This window comes from Dipodomys merriami, unplaced genomic scaffold (assembly GCF_024711535.1).
Source record: "Dipodomys merriami isolate MVZ:Mamm:240054 unplaced genomic scaffold, mDipMer1.0.p SCAF_1, whole genome shotgun sequence".
NCBI lineage: Eukaryota > Metazoa > Chordata > Mammalia > Rodentia > Heteromyidae > Dipodomys > Dipodomys merriami.
The window spans coordinates 138,419,685-138,433,495 of record NW_027202270.1 but is presented as its reverse complement, the minus strand read 5'-3'; the positions used below and the strand labels follow the sequence as shown (position 1 = coordinate 138,433,495).

The following is a 13,811-nucleotide window of genomic DNA, read 5'->3' as shown; positions in this document are numbered from 1 at the left end:
TACATTTTTCCATAGTACTTAGTAATATAAAAGGGACAGTCTGAGTGTTTACAGGGAATAGCCCAGAGGAGTGCACAGCAGTGCTATCTGGAGGCTAGTGGTGTTGGGTAGTCTCAATATGTTGGCTGTAATAACTGTAGGCAGTGACTACCACTTCTGCTTCTTTTTAATATATTGGCTCCTTGGGGCTCGGTTAGGTGGGTAGATGCATACTGGCCTTCTACCCACACTTATGTTGTTTGCCTACCTAAAACATATTGAAAAATTTGAGACCAAATATCACCTGCTTCTCTCCTGTCCTGTCACTAAAACAATAAAACAGGCCCACCCATCACAGGTGGGCCTTACTTCACAGGGTATAGTAGTTAATCTTGATTGCCAACTTGATTGTATTGAGACATGCCTAGATTAATAAAGCTAACCCCTGGGTGTGTCTATAAGGGGTTTTTTAACCACTCTTAGATCATGAGGACTGTGATTTAGTTTAATCCATTAATGGATTTTTAAAAATCTCAGTAGATTGTTGGGAGATGGTAGAACTTCCTGCCTGACTGCTGGAAATGTGTTTTTGAGACTGTCTTGTCTTGATCCCTTCTTGTATTTTGTTTTGGCAATACTGAGGTTGAACTCCGGACTCTGCACTTGTTTAGCTTGCTTGCTCAGCTGTTGCTCTTAACACTTAAGTAACACTTAACTCCTGTTCAGCTTTTTGCTGATTAGAAGTAAGTTTTATAACTACGTCTTGAAGAGTTTTTTTATCTGGGCTAGCCTCAAACCACAGTCCTAAAGATCTGTCTCTTGAACCACTGACACCTGGTACTGTATTTCTATTTTTCTCTCCTTCTTGGCGTGTGATGTGGATTGCTCTTGTCTGATACACCCTCCCCACCAAGACAGACTTCTGAAATGGTGAGCCAAAATCTTTGTCCCATTTTGCCCTCAGATACTTTGCTCATAGCAATAGTAAAGTAATGAATATACAGGGACTTGAGGAAATGTACTTCAAACTTACCAACTGCTTCTATTTTGCTTTTGAATTTCAGCATCTTTCAAAGAAGAGCTTTCTTCTGTGGATTTTGCTTTAGTTAAGCTACAGTGAAATAACACTGACATAGCACCTTGAAGGGACATTCCAGTGGGATACCCTTGAGAATCCAGGAAAAGGATTCTGGGAGTGGAACCACAGAACTGACTGGGAAAGTCAGTGGAAAGAAATGTAATGGGCACTCTAGACGGAAGGAGCAGGATGGACCGAGGCCTAGGTTATGAGCACATACATAAGGGAACCTGGAAGTGATTAGAAAGTATGCCGATGAGAAGGCTGTCCTCTGCTGTCCATTTGAATAGAACAGACTTCTGACCCCAACCCGAAGGAGGACGCCTTTGAAGACTATTACAAGATGCCTCTTCGGGAGAATGCGATGGACCCTTTCCTCTCGCCTTTGAATCACGGAGAAAATCAGGCAATGTTGGGCTCTTCACTTAGGCTCCCTGTAATTGCTGCTCTAGGCCTGGGAGGCTGACCTAAGTGGGTGATGCCAATGGTCCCCTTGCCTCAGGCCTCCCTTTGGGTTCATCCAGGGAGAGGCACCAGTGGGAGCTCAGAGCAGAAAGAAAAGTGAAGGTATGCTGTTTATCCCACCTCCCCACCCCACCCTTGTCTCTACCGTGAAGTACTAGGAGTTGACTGCAATGCTGAACCAAAACACAAGCTCTACAAGGGAGCTTTCTCTATGCAGCTATCCTCTCTAGGTTCTGACTTTGGGTAACCTCCTTTTTTCTCTGCACTTGGGTCATTAGGTAGTAACTGCTCCCTTGTCCTTATTAGCTGTTAGGGGCTGAATTTTATCCTCACCCTGCAGTCATAAGCTGAAGCCCTATCCCTAGTACCACAGAAGTAATTAAGTTAGAATGAGGGCATTAGGATAGGCCCTACTGTAGTACAGCTGATGTCCTTATGAGAAGAATAAGAGACATGAGGGAGGAATATATGCAGAAGAAAGACAGTGGAAGAGCATAGTGAGAAGGTAGCCATTTGTGATCACAGGAGAAAGGTCTCAAGAGAAACTAACCCTTTCCATACTTTGACCCTAGACTTTTAGCCTTCAAAACTGAGCAAGTATCTATTTTTGAACCACTATCCTCTAGTATTTGTTAGCAGCAGCCTAATTCCTAACTACCTAATACACTAGCCCATAGGATACCATCCATTCATCGGGGACTCCTTAAACCTCACTGATTACTTGGCATAAATTCCTTTCTTCAACTTTCCTTTTGGATCGTGCATTAACCTATCACTGTGGCAAAAATACCTGAGAGAATCAACTTAAAAAAGAGGAAAGACTTATTTTGTCTTATGGTTTCTGAGATTTCAGTCCATTCATGATTAGTTTCCTTGCTTGGGGGCCTTTGCAAAGGCAGACTATCCTGATAGTGACTGCATGGTAGAGCAAAGCTGCTCTGGCAGCATGAAAGCAAAGAAAGACCAAGGAAGGGCTAGGTTCCCAATGTTGCCAATGATTTAACTTCCTTATCCTAGGCCCTAACTCCAAAAGGTTCTGTTACCTCCCTATAGGGCCACAGGCTAGGGATCAAGCTTTTAATACATGGGATTTGGGGGGACTCCAGATTTAAACTAAAGCAGATATCATCTGTTTCTTGTTGGGACCCTGACAGATATACAAGTTTAAACTCCTCCTATGGGAACCCTGGGTCCTCCAGTGCTACCCCACCGCGTTTCCTTTGCTTAGGAACTGCATGACGTGGGACTTCATTCTGTATGAGCTTCAGTATTCCCACCTGTAAAGCACAGATAACTAAAGCAGCCTCTTTGGGGCTGTTTCAGGATGATGTTATAGGTGCAAATATGAATTAACTGAAAAATCCCAATGAGGAAACAAAGTGCTATTGTAAGTAGTTTCATCAATAAATCACCATGTAGAAAGCCTGGAAATCTTTGTAGGCAAAAGAATGGTGGTCTCTACTATGAAAGACAGTCCCGCGTGTCAAAGAGGGAAGGCTCTGCTGTGTTCTGCCCACCCACCTCAGGAATCTTCGCAAACCACTGTGGAGCCAGGGAAAAGACTCTGTCCACCAGTCTACTCTCAGATTTTCATTTGCTCTTCGTAAAACTAATCACACCAGCTGCCCAGAGCCCATACATTCAGTAGGTTGGCATGAGCATCTTTGCCTTGGCCCTCCCTTTTGCTTGAGAGAGAAGTCAAATGAACCAGCTGGAGAGAAGAGCAGGTCTGATACCTGGATAGATTCACAGGGGGAAAGAAGCGGGAATAGATTGTGTCTTCTGGCTTTTATTTCCTAGTTCTTGTAGTTTGAGTTTCTTAATCTTAATACATGTCTTCACAAGGTAAACGACACTCCTCACTGTTGCAAGAGGGAGGTACTGACAGTACACAGGGGAATGCTGCTAGAAAGGGGCAGGTCTCAGCCACCGGGGTGGGGGTGAGTGCAGCAGTGCCAGCCACCTGGGCTGCAGCTATGAAGGGACAGACAGTAAGGAGGGTAGCAAGACCTGGAAATTTGAAAGGCTTTGATTTCTCCTGTCTGCTGAGTCTACTCATCTTTCCCAGAATGGGCCAAGGGATCCAGCTTTCCTCCTGTATTGGAACTCAGGATTTGTACAAAGGAGAGCTGTCCCCTGGCGTGATAGTGCCTCCAGGGTGGTAGGAAGCTTTTCCTACTAGCATATTACTATTATCTCCATGGATTCCATGTCATTAAGTCACTCTTGTTGGGAAGAAAAGCATATTGAAAACTGAAATTGCCCATAGTGAAGCGAAAAGAGAAATTGCCAGCTGTAAAGAGCTAGAGGATATATTTGACCAGGATCCAATGGGTGCATGTAAGGAAACATCACAATGAAACCTCATTATACAACTATTATATATACTAATAAAAAATGGGGGAAAGGTCTAAAAAGCATGGCTTATACTCAACAACAAAATTCTAGACACTACAAATTTGCTGCCTTTTTTTTTTTTTTAATTCTTCAGAGAACTAGATGGGAACTATGGAGAAGCACAGCCACAAGCCCTCACTTGCCTAGAAAAGCAAGACTGTTGTATATTATCTACAATTTTATATCATCTGTCCACTTTAAATATAGACATAAATCAGCTACAAATGAAAAAGGTATTCTATGCAATCTGAAGGAAAGGATATTCTAACCCAAAGATTCTCTTCTAACCAAAAGAAAACTAGAGTGCCTATATTAATATCAAAGTGGACATTATAATAAAGAATGAGAACAGAGGGGAAAGAAATATTATTTAATTAGAAGATGTCAATTATATAGGATGATATAACGACCCAAAAGTATATGTACCTAGCAAGAAAGTTTGGAATTACAGCAAAACTGATCAAACTAACAGGAAAAATAGGCTGGGCGCCAGTGGCTCACACCTGTAATCCTAGCTACTCAGAAGGCTGAGATCTGAGGATCACGGTTCAAAGCCAGCCTGGGCAGGAAAAGTCTGTGAGACTCTTATCTCCAATAAACCACCAGAAAACCAGAAGTGGCGCTGTGGCACCACTTCTACCACTCTACCACTGTGGTAGAGTACTCGTCTTGAGCTGAAGAGCTCAGGGACAGTGCCCAGGCCCAGAGTTCAAGCCCCACGACCGGCAAAAAAAAAAAAAGAAAAGAAAAGAAGAAGTTTTATCTACTGTCATTGTTGGAACAATATTTCTCTCTCAGAAACTTATAGAATAAGTAGGTAGAAAATTAATAAGGTCAGAAACCTAAACAACATGATCCACATATCTGACCTGACACTGTATCCAAAATAATAGATAACACATTCTTTTCAAATACGCTTGGACAAGATAGATTATATTTTTGCCATGAAACAAACTTAGAAATTTATAAAGAATTAAAATCATATGACTATTCTCTTGAACCACAGTGAAATTAAGCTAGAAATCATTAGCAAAATTTTTTCTGGAAAAATCTTCAAGTATTTGAAGATCATATTTGTAAGTAACTTATGAATCAAAGAAAATTAAAAACATAATTTAAACTTTCTCTGGGGAAAAACTAGTCAAAGAAAAGCAGGCAATAGAAAAGTCAAAGCAAAGAAAATAATGAAAATAAGAATCAATAAAATTGAAAATGGAAAAATAATAGGAAAAAAATCAATAAAACAAAAATGGATTCTTTTCAAAGAGCAAGTTAAATTGATAAACCTTTAGCTAGACTGACCTGGAGGAAGAATAGACACGAATTATTAATGTCAGCTTTAAGAATGAATGGGGGACATTACTTCAGATCCCTTGGTTATTAAACAGCTCTAGGACCATGCATTGGGCAATAGTATCAATAGTAGTTTAATACATGTGATTCCATACATTGGCTCCAGTTCCTTGGAAGACTCAAATTAAGAAGACACAAGGAAGAAATAAACAATTATTGTACTCATGCCTACTGAGAAAAATGGGTTATAGAAATATTCAATGATCAAAAACAACTAAGAGTTTTTGTGTTTGTCTTAATTTTTTACTGAGTGAGTCACTGGGAATAAGGACTCTCAGTCTCCTGGAGGAGATGGGGAGAGAAAGAGGCCTCATGGGTCATGTGATTTCTGCAGCTGCCACACTTGAACCTGTCACCAGATGAAAGCAAACCAGACACAGCTCCTTAGAACAACAGGACACACTTGGACAGCAAGGATGTTCTTGATGTGGAAGAGAAAGTCTCTCCTAAAGAACAGCCCTTCTCATACTTCTTGACTTGGTCTCTTCCAGCTCTTATGGATTTGAATTGCTTGGAATCTACTGGATCAACCATCTACAATTTCAGAAAGAATTTTCCAGGAAGGAAAATAGGGAATGAAAGAAAAACAAAGTCTTAGGGGGAGTTGGGGGGTGGGAGGGAAGGAGGGGAAGGAAGGAAGAAGTTGCTATTTTCCACAGCCTGTTTTAGAAAGAGAAAGAATGATGCAATTCAGTAGAAGCCTATGATCCTTGGTTGACCCGGGATATTTCACAGACCAGGAACGTAGACAGTGCAGACACCCACATGCAGGTCTCAGTTTTTTTTATATGCAGCATATTTTTGCAAATTAATATTTAATTTTCTAGTAACGCCAGCACCTCATTAAGGAGGGGATCTGTTCTTTGCCAAACTCTTCTAAGGGAACCTGCTGGGTTTGAGTGTAGGTGTCAGCAAACATTTCCCAGTGTATTCTAACAGGGAAATATTTATTTTGTAACACTCCTTCCTAACCCAAAATACAATTAGGTGACATGCTTTATATGGCCAAGGGGATTTGGACTAAGACTTTGTCTCCAAAATGTATCCCAATATTGAGCAATACATCTTTAAACATGGTTTTTTCTTTTGGCACTGGGCAGGGTCCTGCAACCTGGAAGAAAATGCTTCATGGGAATTTTTGTTAGCCCTGAGAAAGAGAGAGAGAGAGAGAGAGAGAGAGAGAGAGAGAGAGAGAGAGAGAGAGAGAGAGAGAGAGAGAGAGAGAGAGATTGGAAACACCTAAAAGTGTTTTTGCTTTGAGATCCTGACTATTACAAGGTTTCTGAATGGGTATGTGAAATAATCATTCATTGCTACAACCTTATTCCATAAGGGCCTATGAAAATATATAAATTCCACCCCACCCCCACCCCCGCTGCCATGCCTTTACTACAGCAATTCTTTTCTAAACAAGAAAGACTTTCCACAAAGTCATTTTCTGCTTTTGGTGGGATAACATTTAGATCAAGGTATAAGGGACTTTTGTCAAGATAATTTCCATGTAAGGCAGAGATCTCCAAGATTTTACTTGGAACTGAAGATCTTAGCACTGCCCAGGCTCTTTGGACAAACTCTGCACACATCTAGGAGCTGTGGGAAGGCTGGCTACTCTGCTAGCACATGCTGCAACATTAACACAAATCACATGTTTTGCAAGGTGAAATGTGATTATCTATGCAAAGGCTCTGTAGGAGAAGCATACTGAACCAAAACTTATGAATGACTCCCAACTGCTTTCATCATCTTCTTTCATGCATTTAGAATGTGCTTCTGTGGGCTACCTGGCTTAGAAGCCAGGACTTATTTTCCCAGCCCAATGACCCTTCTGTTTATGAACAGAAGAGTCCTTCTGTGGTTGTTACATCTCTAAGACTTGGAAGCCCTAGAGAGAGGAACGTGGATGAAGGCAGAACTTGAGTTTATAAAAGAGATCAACAGAAAAGCTTGTATATTAATAGTGTCCTGCCAATGGTTCTGTTAGTTGAGATGCTCATTCATGACGCAAAATAAGACCTTCTATTAGAAGATAATTTTTTTTATTTTTTTTGGGGGGTCTGGTCGTGGGGCCTGAACTCTGGGCCTGGGCACTGTCCCTCAGCTCTTCAGCTCAAGGCTAGCGCTCTACCACTTGAGCTGCAGCGCCACTTCCGGTTTTTTCTTTTTCTGCTTATGTGGTGCTGAGGAATTGAACCCAGGGCCTCATGCATGCAAGGCAAGCACTCTACCACTGAGCCACTCTACCCAGCCCTAGAAGATAATTTTTTATGTAATAGTGGTGCCATGAAACTGGTCAGAGGTGGGTAATCTATGCACATAAATAAAAATCAAATTCGCCAGGCACCAGTGGTTCATGACTGTAATCCTAGCTACTCAGGAGGCTGAGATCTGAGGATCGCAGTTCAAAGCCAGCTGGGGCAAGAAAGGCTGTGACACTCTTCTCTCCAGTTAACCACCAGAAAACAGGAAGTGGTGCTGTGGCTCAAGTGGTAGAGCACTTGCCTTGAGCTGAAGAGCTCAGGGACAGCACCCAAGCCCAGCACCCGTGACTGACAAAAAAAAAAAAATTAATCATTTAACTGAAACGTATACATGTAGGGTTAACCAAATGTTTATGCATAGATTTATGGCCCAGTCAGCATAGCATTTGGTTAGGGGCTTGACTAACTAACTGGTAGAGGTCACAATATTGATATCATCAATTTAAGAAACTACTGCTCTCCTCCCACATCCTATTTTCTCTGAATAATTTATTGACTCCTCCATCCATTCTTCCCTTGGTTTCCTGCTTTCACTATATAAAAAGAACTATTTCTTGTTGTACCCACACCCAATGTGTAAAGAGTAACATTTCTTTTTAATTACCTAATTTTTTTCTTAATCTCCAAGTCTATTTTTTAAAAATCTGGAACCAACTATCCATGTTTATCATCTTTGTGTCTTTCACAAGTCTGTAATATTGTAGTTATTTTCCTAATTCAGCCTTCATCTTTCCAGAGAAAATACTTTTTGTTCGCTGTACAGAAACCATCTCATTTTCTATTTTTGCATTTCTCTGGTCCTTCTTGTGCTCCATTCGCTTTCTTAGCAAAGGCGTGCTTTCAAAATAGTTTTTGGTAGAATAACCTCAACATGGTGTATTATTTTTCCTGCTTCATCACATACCAGTTTGTTATGCTAACAATTGCTAGTGAAGCCAAAAGTTAGTGAGTAGTTTTGTTTAAAAATAGGAGTGTTGACATAGGCTTAATGTACTAATTTGTTAATCCTTTTGGGACACACACATACAATTAATTTAGTATCCCCCCACATAACTTCAGAACATCCAAACTTGTGATAGAATTACACATGCACCCATACAACCTCTATGTGATCAATAGATTATAAAGTTGTGATGAATACATAGCTACACATTCTCAAAGTGACTATGGAGTGTGCAAGTCAAAGTTAGATTTTTCACAATCAAAGAACTGAAAAACGCATATAATTCTGGCTGTTTGAGAGGCAGAGAGCTGGAGGACTGAATGTGGAGGCCAAGCCCAATCATAAAAGTTCATCTCAACCAGTGGCTGGAGCCAATGGGCTTTGCCTGTCATCTCAAAAAGGCAGTGCAGTGAGTGCAATGGTACCTCCCTGTTAGCTTGGTGATAAAGGGAGGCATAAATAGGCTGGCCTGGGAAGACCCTATCTCAAAAATAACCAGTGCAAAAAGGTTGCAGAATAGCACAAGTGGTAGAGTGCCTGCTTAGCAAGCATGAAGCCCTGAGTTCAAACCCTAAAAACTAACCTGGAAAAGCCCAGACCTCATCTTGACCAACACCACAACCCTCACTGGAACTATCCACATAAACTCTTCTTTTTCTTGTAAACTCACAGTTGCTCTATTAAGCATTACGAGGGCTAGTACAATGCCAGATCCCAGAGGCAGAAAGATCAGGGGGAACATTCCGACTGGAATGTTCAATATGTGGAGGAAGGCTCCCGTGTGCACGGAGGCCTGCCTCGGTTCCGAAAAGGGGAACCCTGGGTACAACTCTACAGCTCTAACTAGACCTCATCTTGCTTCCTTGCCTCACTCTGAGGCCCTTTCCTCCAGTCAGGACTTTGGGGAGATAGAGAATACTGATAATAGATGGTCAGCACATTTTAATAAGCACATTTTATAAGCACATTTTAATAACAAAATAGTGGAAAAGGTAGAATTTCAGAATAAACAATAGTTCTTGAAATGGGATATAATTGACTGGTGAAAAATGTACTACCTCTAGCTTGCTGGCCTGTAATGGTCCTTTGGAAAATGTTGCATTTGCTCAAATCAATGAATCATCTGTTTTGAACGCTGGTAAATCATCCATAACAAAACTTTCCTTCAACCCAGTACTCTGCCCAGTTCTGGTTTTTGTTTTGTTTTGTTTTGCTTGTTTGTTTGTTTGTTTTACCTTGGGCAGTTAGTGTTCATCCATTTTCTCTCTTTGGCAGACAGGCAGAAAGGAACAGCTGCAGCAAAATGGCAAAGTAAACACAATGTGTCTTCACCTGAGCTCTCCTACTTTGGAGTCTCTCCTGGCTGTCAGTGGATCAGCTCTCCCTGTGCTCACTAAACGTGGATTTCTTCTTGCAAGGAACGTACAAGCTCATTCTCACAGGACTGTTCTGAACTTAACACACAATATCTTCATTCTAAAAACAAACAAACAAAAAACGCAAGATTTTTGAGAATGGCGTTTTAGTGCAGAGGTGTCGAATGGGCATGGTAGCCCACTCCTGTAATCCCTAGCTGTCTAGAAGATGAATTAGGAGGATCCTGGTCCAGGGCCTGCCCCATGTGAAAACACATATGTAAAAAACAAATAAGAAGCAAAAGGCGGGGGGGGGGGGGAGTGTAGCCCACGTGATCGTCTCTGCCTAGGAATATCAGGCCTTGAGTTTCCTTATGGCCACAGCAGCAGCAACTATGAAGTCAAAACCCATATTTGACTATTGCCAAAGAACTCAAAGTTCTATTCTTTTGTTAAATGAAAATACGCAAAGAAAAAAAAAACTCCCATCTATTATCACCAGCACTCCTTTAAAAAAGCACATTTTACTAACTATAACAACATAGTGGAAAAGGTAGAATTTCAGGATAAACAGTAGTCCTTGAAAAGGAATATAATTGATTTGTGAAAAAAATTTACCACCCCTATTTTCCTGGCCTTTAAGGGTCATTTGGAAAGTGTTGCATTAGCTCAAAGGACCGCATAGCTAATAGTGGCAACTCAGGTGTCTGCAGGACTCAGTAGTAACAGAGTGTGAAGAGGGAAAAAACAGGTTGTGTTTCTTTGCTGCTTCTGTTTTCTGTTCCCACTACTGGATATCTACTTACCTCCCTAGCTTGGCTATATCAACCTCTAGCACATGACTCTTTCTGCACTGGACCCAAACCATCTGAGTTGACCTAGATGAACAGATGGTTAGTTAAGGTATATCACATCGACTTAGCCATTCTTACTGTTTGCAAACATCAAGTCTGAACTCATCATGGTCTGAGCACCTGTTTAGCTTTAGAATCCTTGCAATCAGATGAAGATAACCTGTTTAAAACACTAGCCGGTCATGAATGCTCTGAAGGTATGTATCACCTTTGAGTTACCTGGCATCTCAAGCCAACTTTGGACACATCAAGTGTCAACACATTTTGATTAATCATGGCAGCTATTCCTGCCCACTCTGGAAAGGGTCAAAGTACTAGCATTAGGGGATGAAATATGCAAACCCTGCCTTTCTATTTTTGGTCATGCTCTGCATCGTGGTTCCTAGAATAAATTGCCACTGCACAGCAGGATTCAAGAAAATAGTGCTGACAGTGCTCACTCTTCTCATATTGAGACGAAACATCAGCCTGCTGCTGGCCTGGGTCCTGATGAAAAATGGATTCCAGGTAGCACTGTGGCTCCTTACAGTTACTGGATCTTGCTCAAGTGAAGTGCACACAGTGCACAGTGCTCAGTGCTCAACTCCCTTTCAGACTCACTCCAAATGTATTATTCTTGAAATTGGATGAGTTGTAATCACTGATTATGGAAGCCCACGGAGCAGTCTCAAGGCTGGAAGGGAGGGAAACCTTTGTCATCAGACTCTCCTGTGATGCATTCTGCTCGCCAGTGACTTGAACTTTGCCTTGTCTGTGTTTTCACATTGGTTAAAAAAAATACCATCTGCTTGCCTGAGAGAGTATGGTTTCCTTCATGCGCTCATGCTCATTTCTAAAAAATGCTTTCTCCTTTTGTCATCAAGTAGGGACAAGGACAGATGTAATCCAGAGATGGCTTGAAAAAGTAGGCTTTTTGTTAGCTCTTAGAAGTCCAGGGCCCTCCCCTTGTCCTTACCTACAAGGCCTACCTAACCAGTGACAGTTTTCATGTTCGTGTCTTCTTTCAGTTAGGTTGGGGGAAAAAATCCTTATAGACAGGTACTCCAACATGAGCTGTTTGTATGCTTCCTCCTCCCTGCCACCCCTCCTTACTCCTAAAAGGCAGGAGTGTGGATTAGCTATCTTTGGATGCCAGGTTAGCACAAAGCAAATGAGACTTAGGAGAGGAGTACTGAAGGATGGCTTAGAAGCTGGCAGAGTAACTCTTTGCTGTGACCGCACCCCACCTCTTATTTCTACATAGAGAGATAGGGAAGACAATTATCACAGCTTATCCAGACCAAGTTCAAAGACAGGGACACCAAGGAATAATCTGCTATTTTTGAAACTTTCCTCCTCTATCAGGATGGCACTTTGTAAGCATGTAATGCTTCATAAAGGCTATCAGACAGAGGATTTGCCGATGCTGTCTAGTTGGCTTGAAAGTACTGAACACCTACTGCCAACGCCCTGGCTGACGGCAAGGTGAGGGTCCTCCAGTGTCTGACTTGGTGTGTGGCACCAGCCCTTGGCTGAGTCTCAAACCCCACACTTAGCACTTGTCAATCTCCTACCCTCTCTGAAAGAGCCTGTTTTTCTCCCTGCTGGGCCTCCCACTTCAGGATTTCCTCAGAGCTGTCTGTCCAAGTCTTTCTGCTGCTTAGAAGTGTTTTCTCAGGCCCAAAAACACTAAGAGTGGAAAAACCAGTCAGCTCCAGCCACAGCCACAAATCCTTCACCTTCCCCGCAGCCTGGGACTTTTTCTCTTTACCATGACAAGGTGAGACTCTGAAACCTGGCCAGCCAGGAGCCAGAGGAATAGGAAAGGGACGATCAGGTGAATCCTTTTCTGCTCTGCCCTGTGTCCTGCCCTGAGTTCACACTGATGTGTGTTGTGCATTCATTTATGGTAGCTGTGCTAACAAATATCAAACTATGCAGGTTTTCATTCTGTGTGACACTGTCTTGAAAATGGACTTAACTGTTTTTCAGTATGGTCATTATGACTCCTAACTTCCCCTCCTCGTGAAAGCTAGTGTGAGTCATAACTGGAGAATCTCACTCCACCCCATGGCCCCTCTGTCCCAAGAAGCAGGAAGGTTGGCTTCCTGGGGTTTCTCTTCCTGGCAGTAAACCATGTCCCCCTGCAGGACTGTTACAAAAGATCCAAGGCGGGAACATCAAGGAGCCCATAACCTGGCAGGGGTGGGGCTCTCTTTACCAGCTCGCTGTCCATCAGGAAGAAAGGTGGTATCTGTTGCAGATGCCTCAGTGGGACCAGGGATGGGGCAGAGAATGAGAACAGACAGGCAGCTCTGGTCAGTCCTCAGGCCCAGCCTCTTTCCTTTCTTCCCCAATGAAAACATATGCATTCCTGGGCCCATTTGGACTCTTCCAATTATAAAGAACAAAAACGCAGTCCCTATATTTATACGCTGCGGCTGCTGTAACAAAGCCCTACAGGCTGAGTTGCTTACAAAACTGTCTCACAGTTCCAGAGGCTGGGAGGCCAAGATCAAAGTGCAGGCAGCGTGGTTCTTCTGAGAGGGAAGAATCTGCCTTGTGGATGTTTATCTTCTCCCTGTGTCTTCACAGTCTTCCTTCTGTGTATGTTTATGCCCACATTTGCTTTTCTCATAAGGACACCAATCATATTGGATTAGGGTCTGTCCTCATTTAACTTAGAAGACTGCTTCTCCAAAAACAGTCACATTCTGAAGCACTCATGGTTAGGAGATCAACATAGAAGTTTCTGGAGGGGGTAGGGTGGGGATGGGAAGAGGACCCAAGTACATAGCAGCTTCTGAGAGCCAGGCATTTTCTAAGGGTATCCTTTACCTGGAGCTGAGATAGGCAAGATTCTCTCCTCTCTCTTCCCAACTCCTTTTCCACCCTCTCCCACCTCCTCTCTTCTCATTGCCCTGTCATTTCCTCTGGATGGAGTCAGGTGTTTCTGTCACTCACAATACTAACATCTCCCTGTCTCATATAGAACACCACCGCAATGAAACTCTGTGTGACACAGTTGTTCATCTAATATCCTCCTTCCCATTAGACTGTAAGCACCAGGACAGCAGGTGAGCCACTGACTCATTCTTTGCTGCTTCATCAATATTTGGACCAGGCTTGTACATGAAGCATTCTTGATTC

General features: G+C 42.4%; 1 protein-coding gene across 4 annotated transcripts in view; it reads left to right on the top strand.

The window, feature by feature from the left end:
* Nucleotides 1-3,269, top strand: part of Slc38a6 (solute carrier family 38 member 6) — an 84,766-nt gene extending 81,497 nt beyond the window's left edge. For 3 of the 4 annotated variants that reach the window (XM_070032263.1, XM_070032298.1, XM_070032290.1), the window contains one exon: nt 1,044-3,269. In XM_070032263.1, the coding sequence (XP_069888364.1) occupies nt 1,044-1,089 (46 nt within the window). In that variant the 3' untranslated portion in view covers nt 1,090-3,269. Of the gene's footprint in view, nt 1-893; nt 910-1,043 lie in introns of all 4 variants that reach the window. The other variant, XM_070032271.1, reaches the window with a different exon arrangement.
* The last annotated feature ends 10,542 nt before the right edge of the window (nt 3,270-13,811 follow it).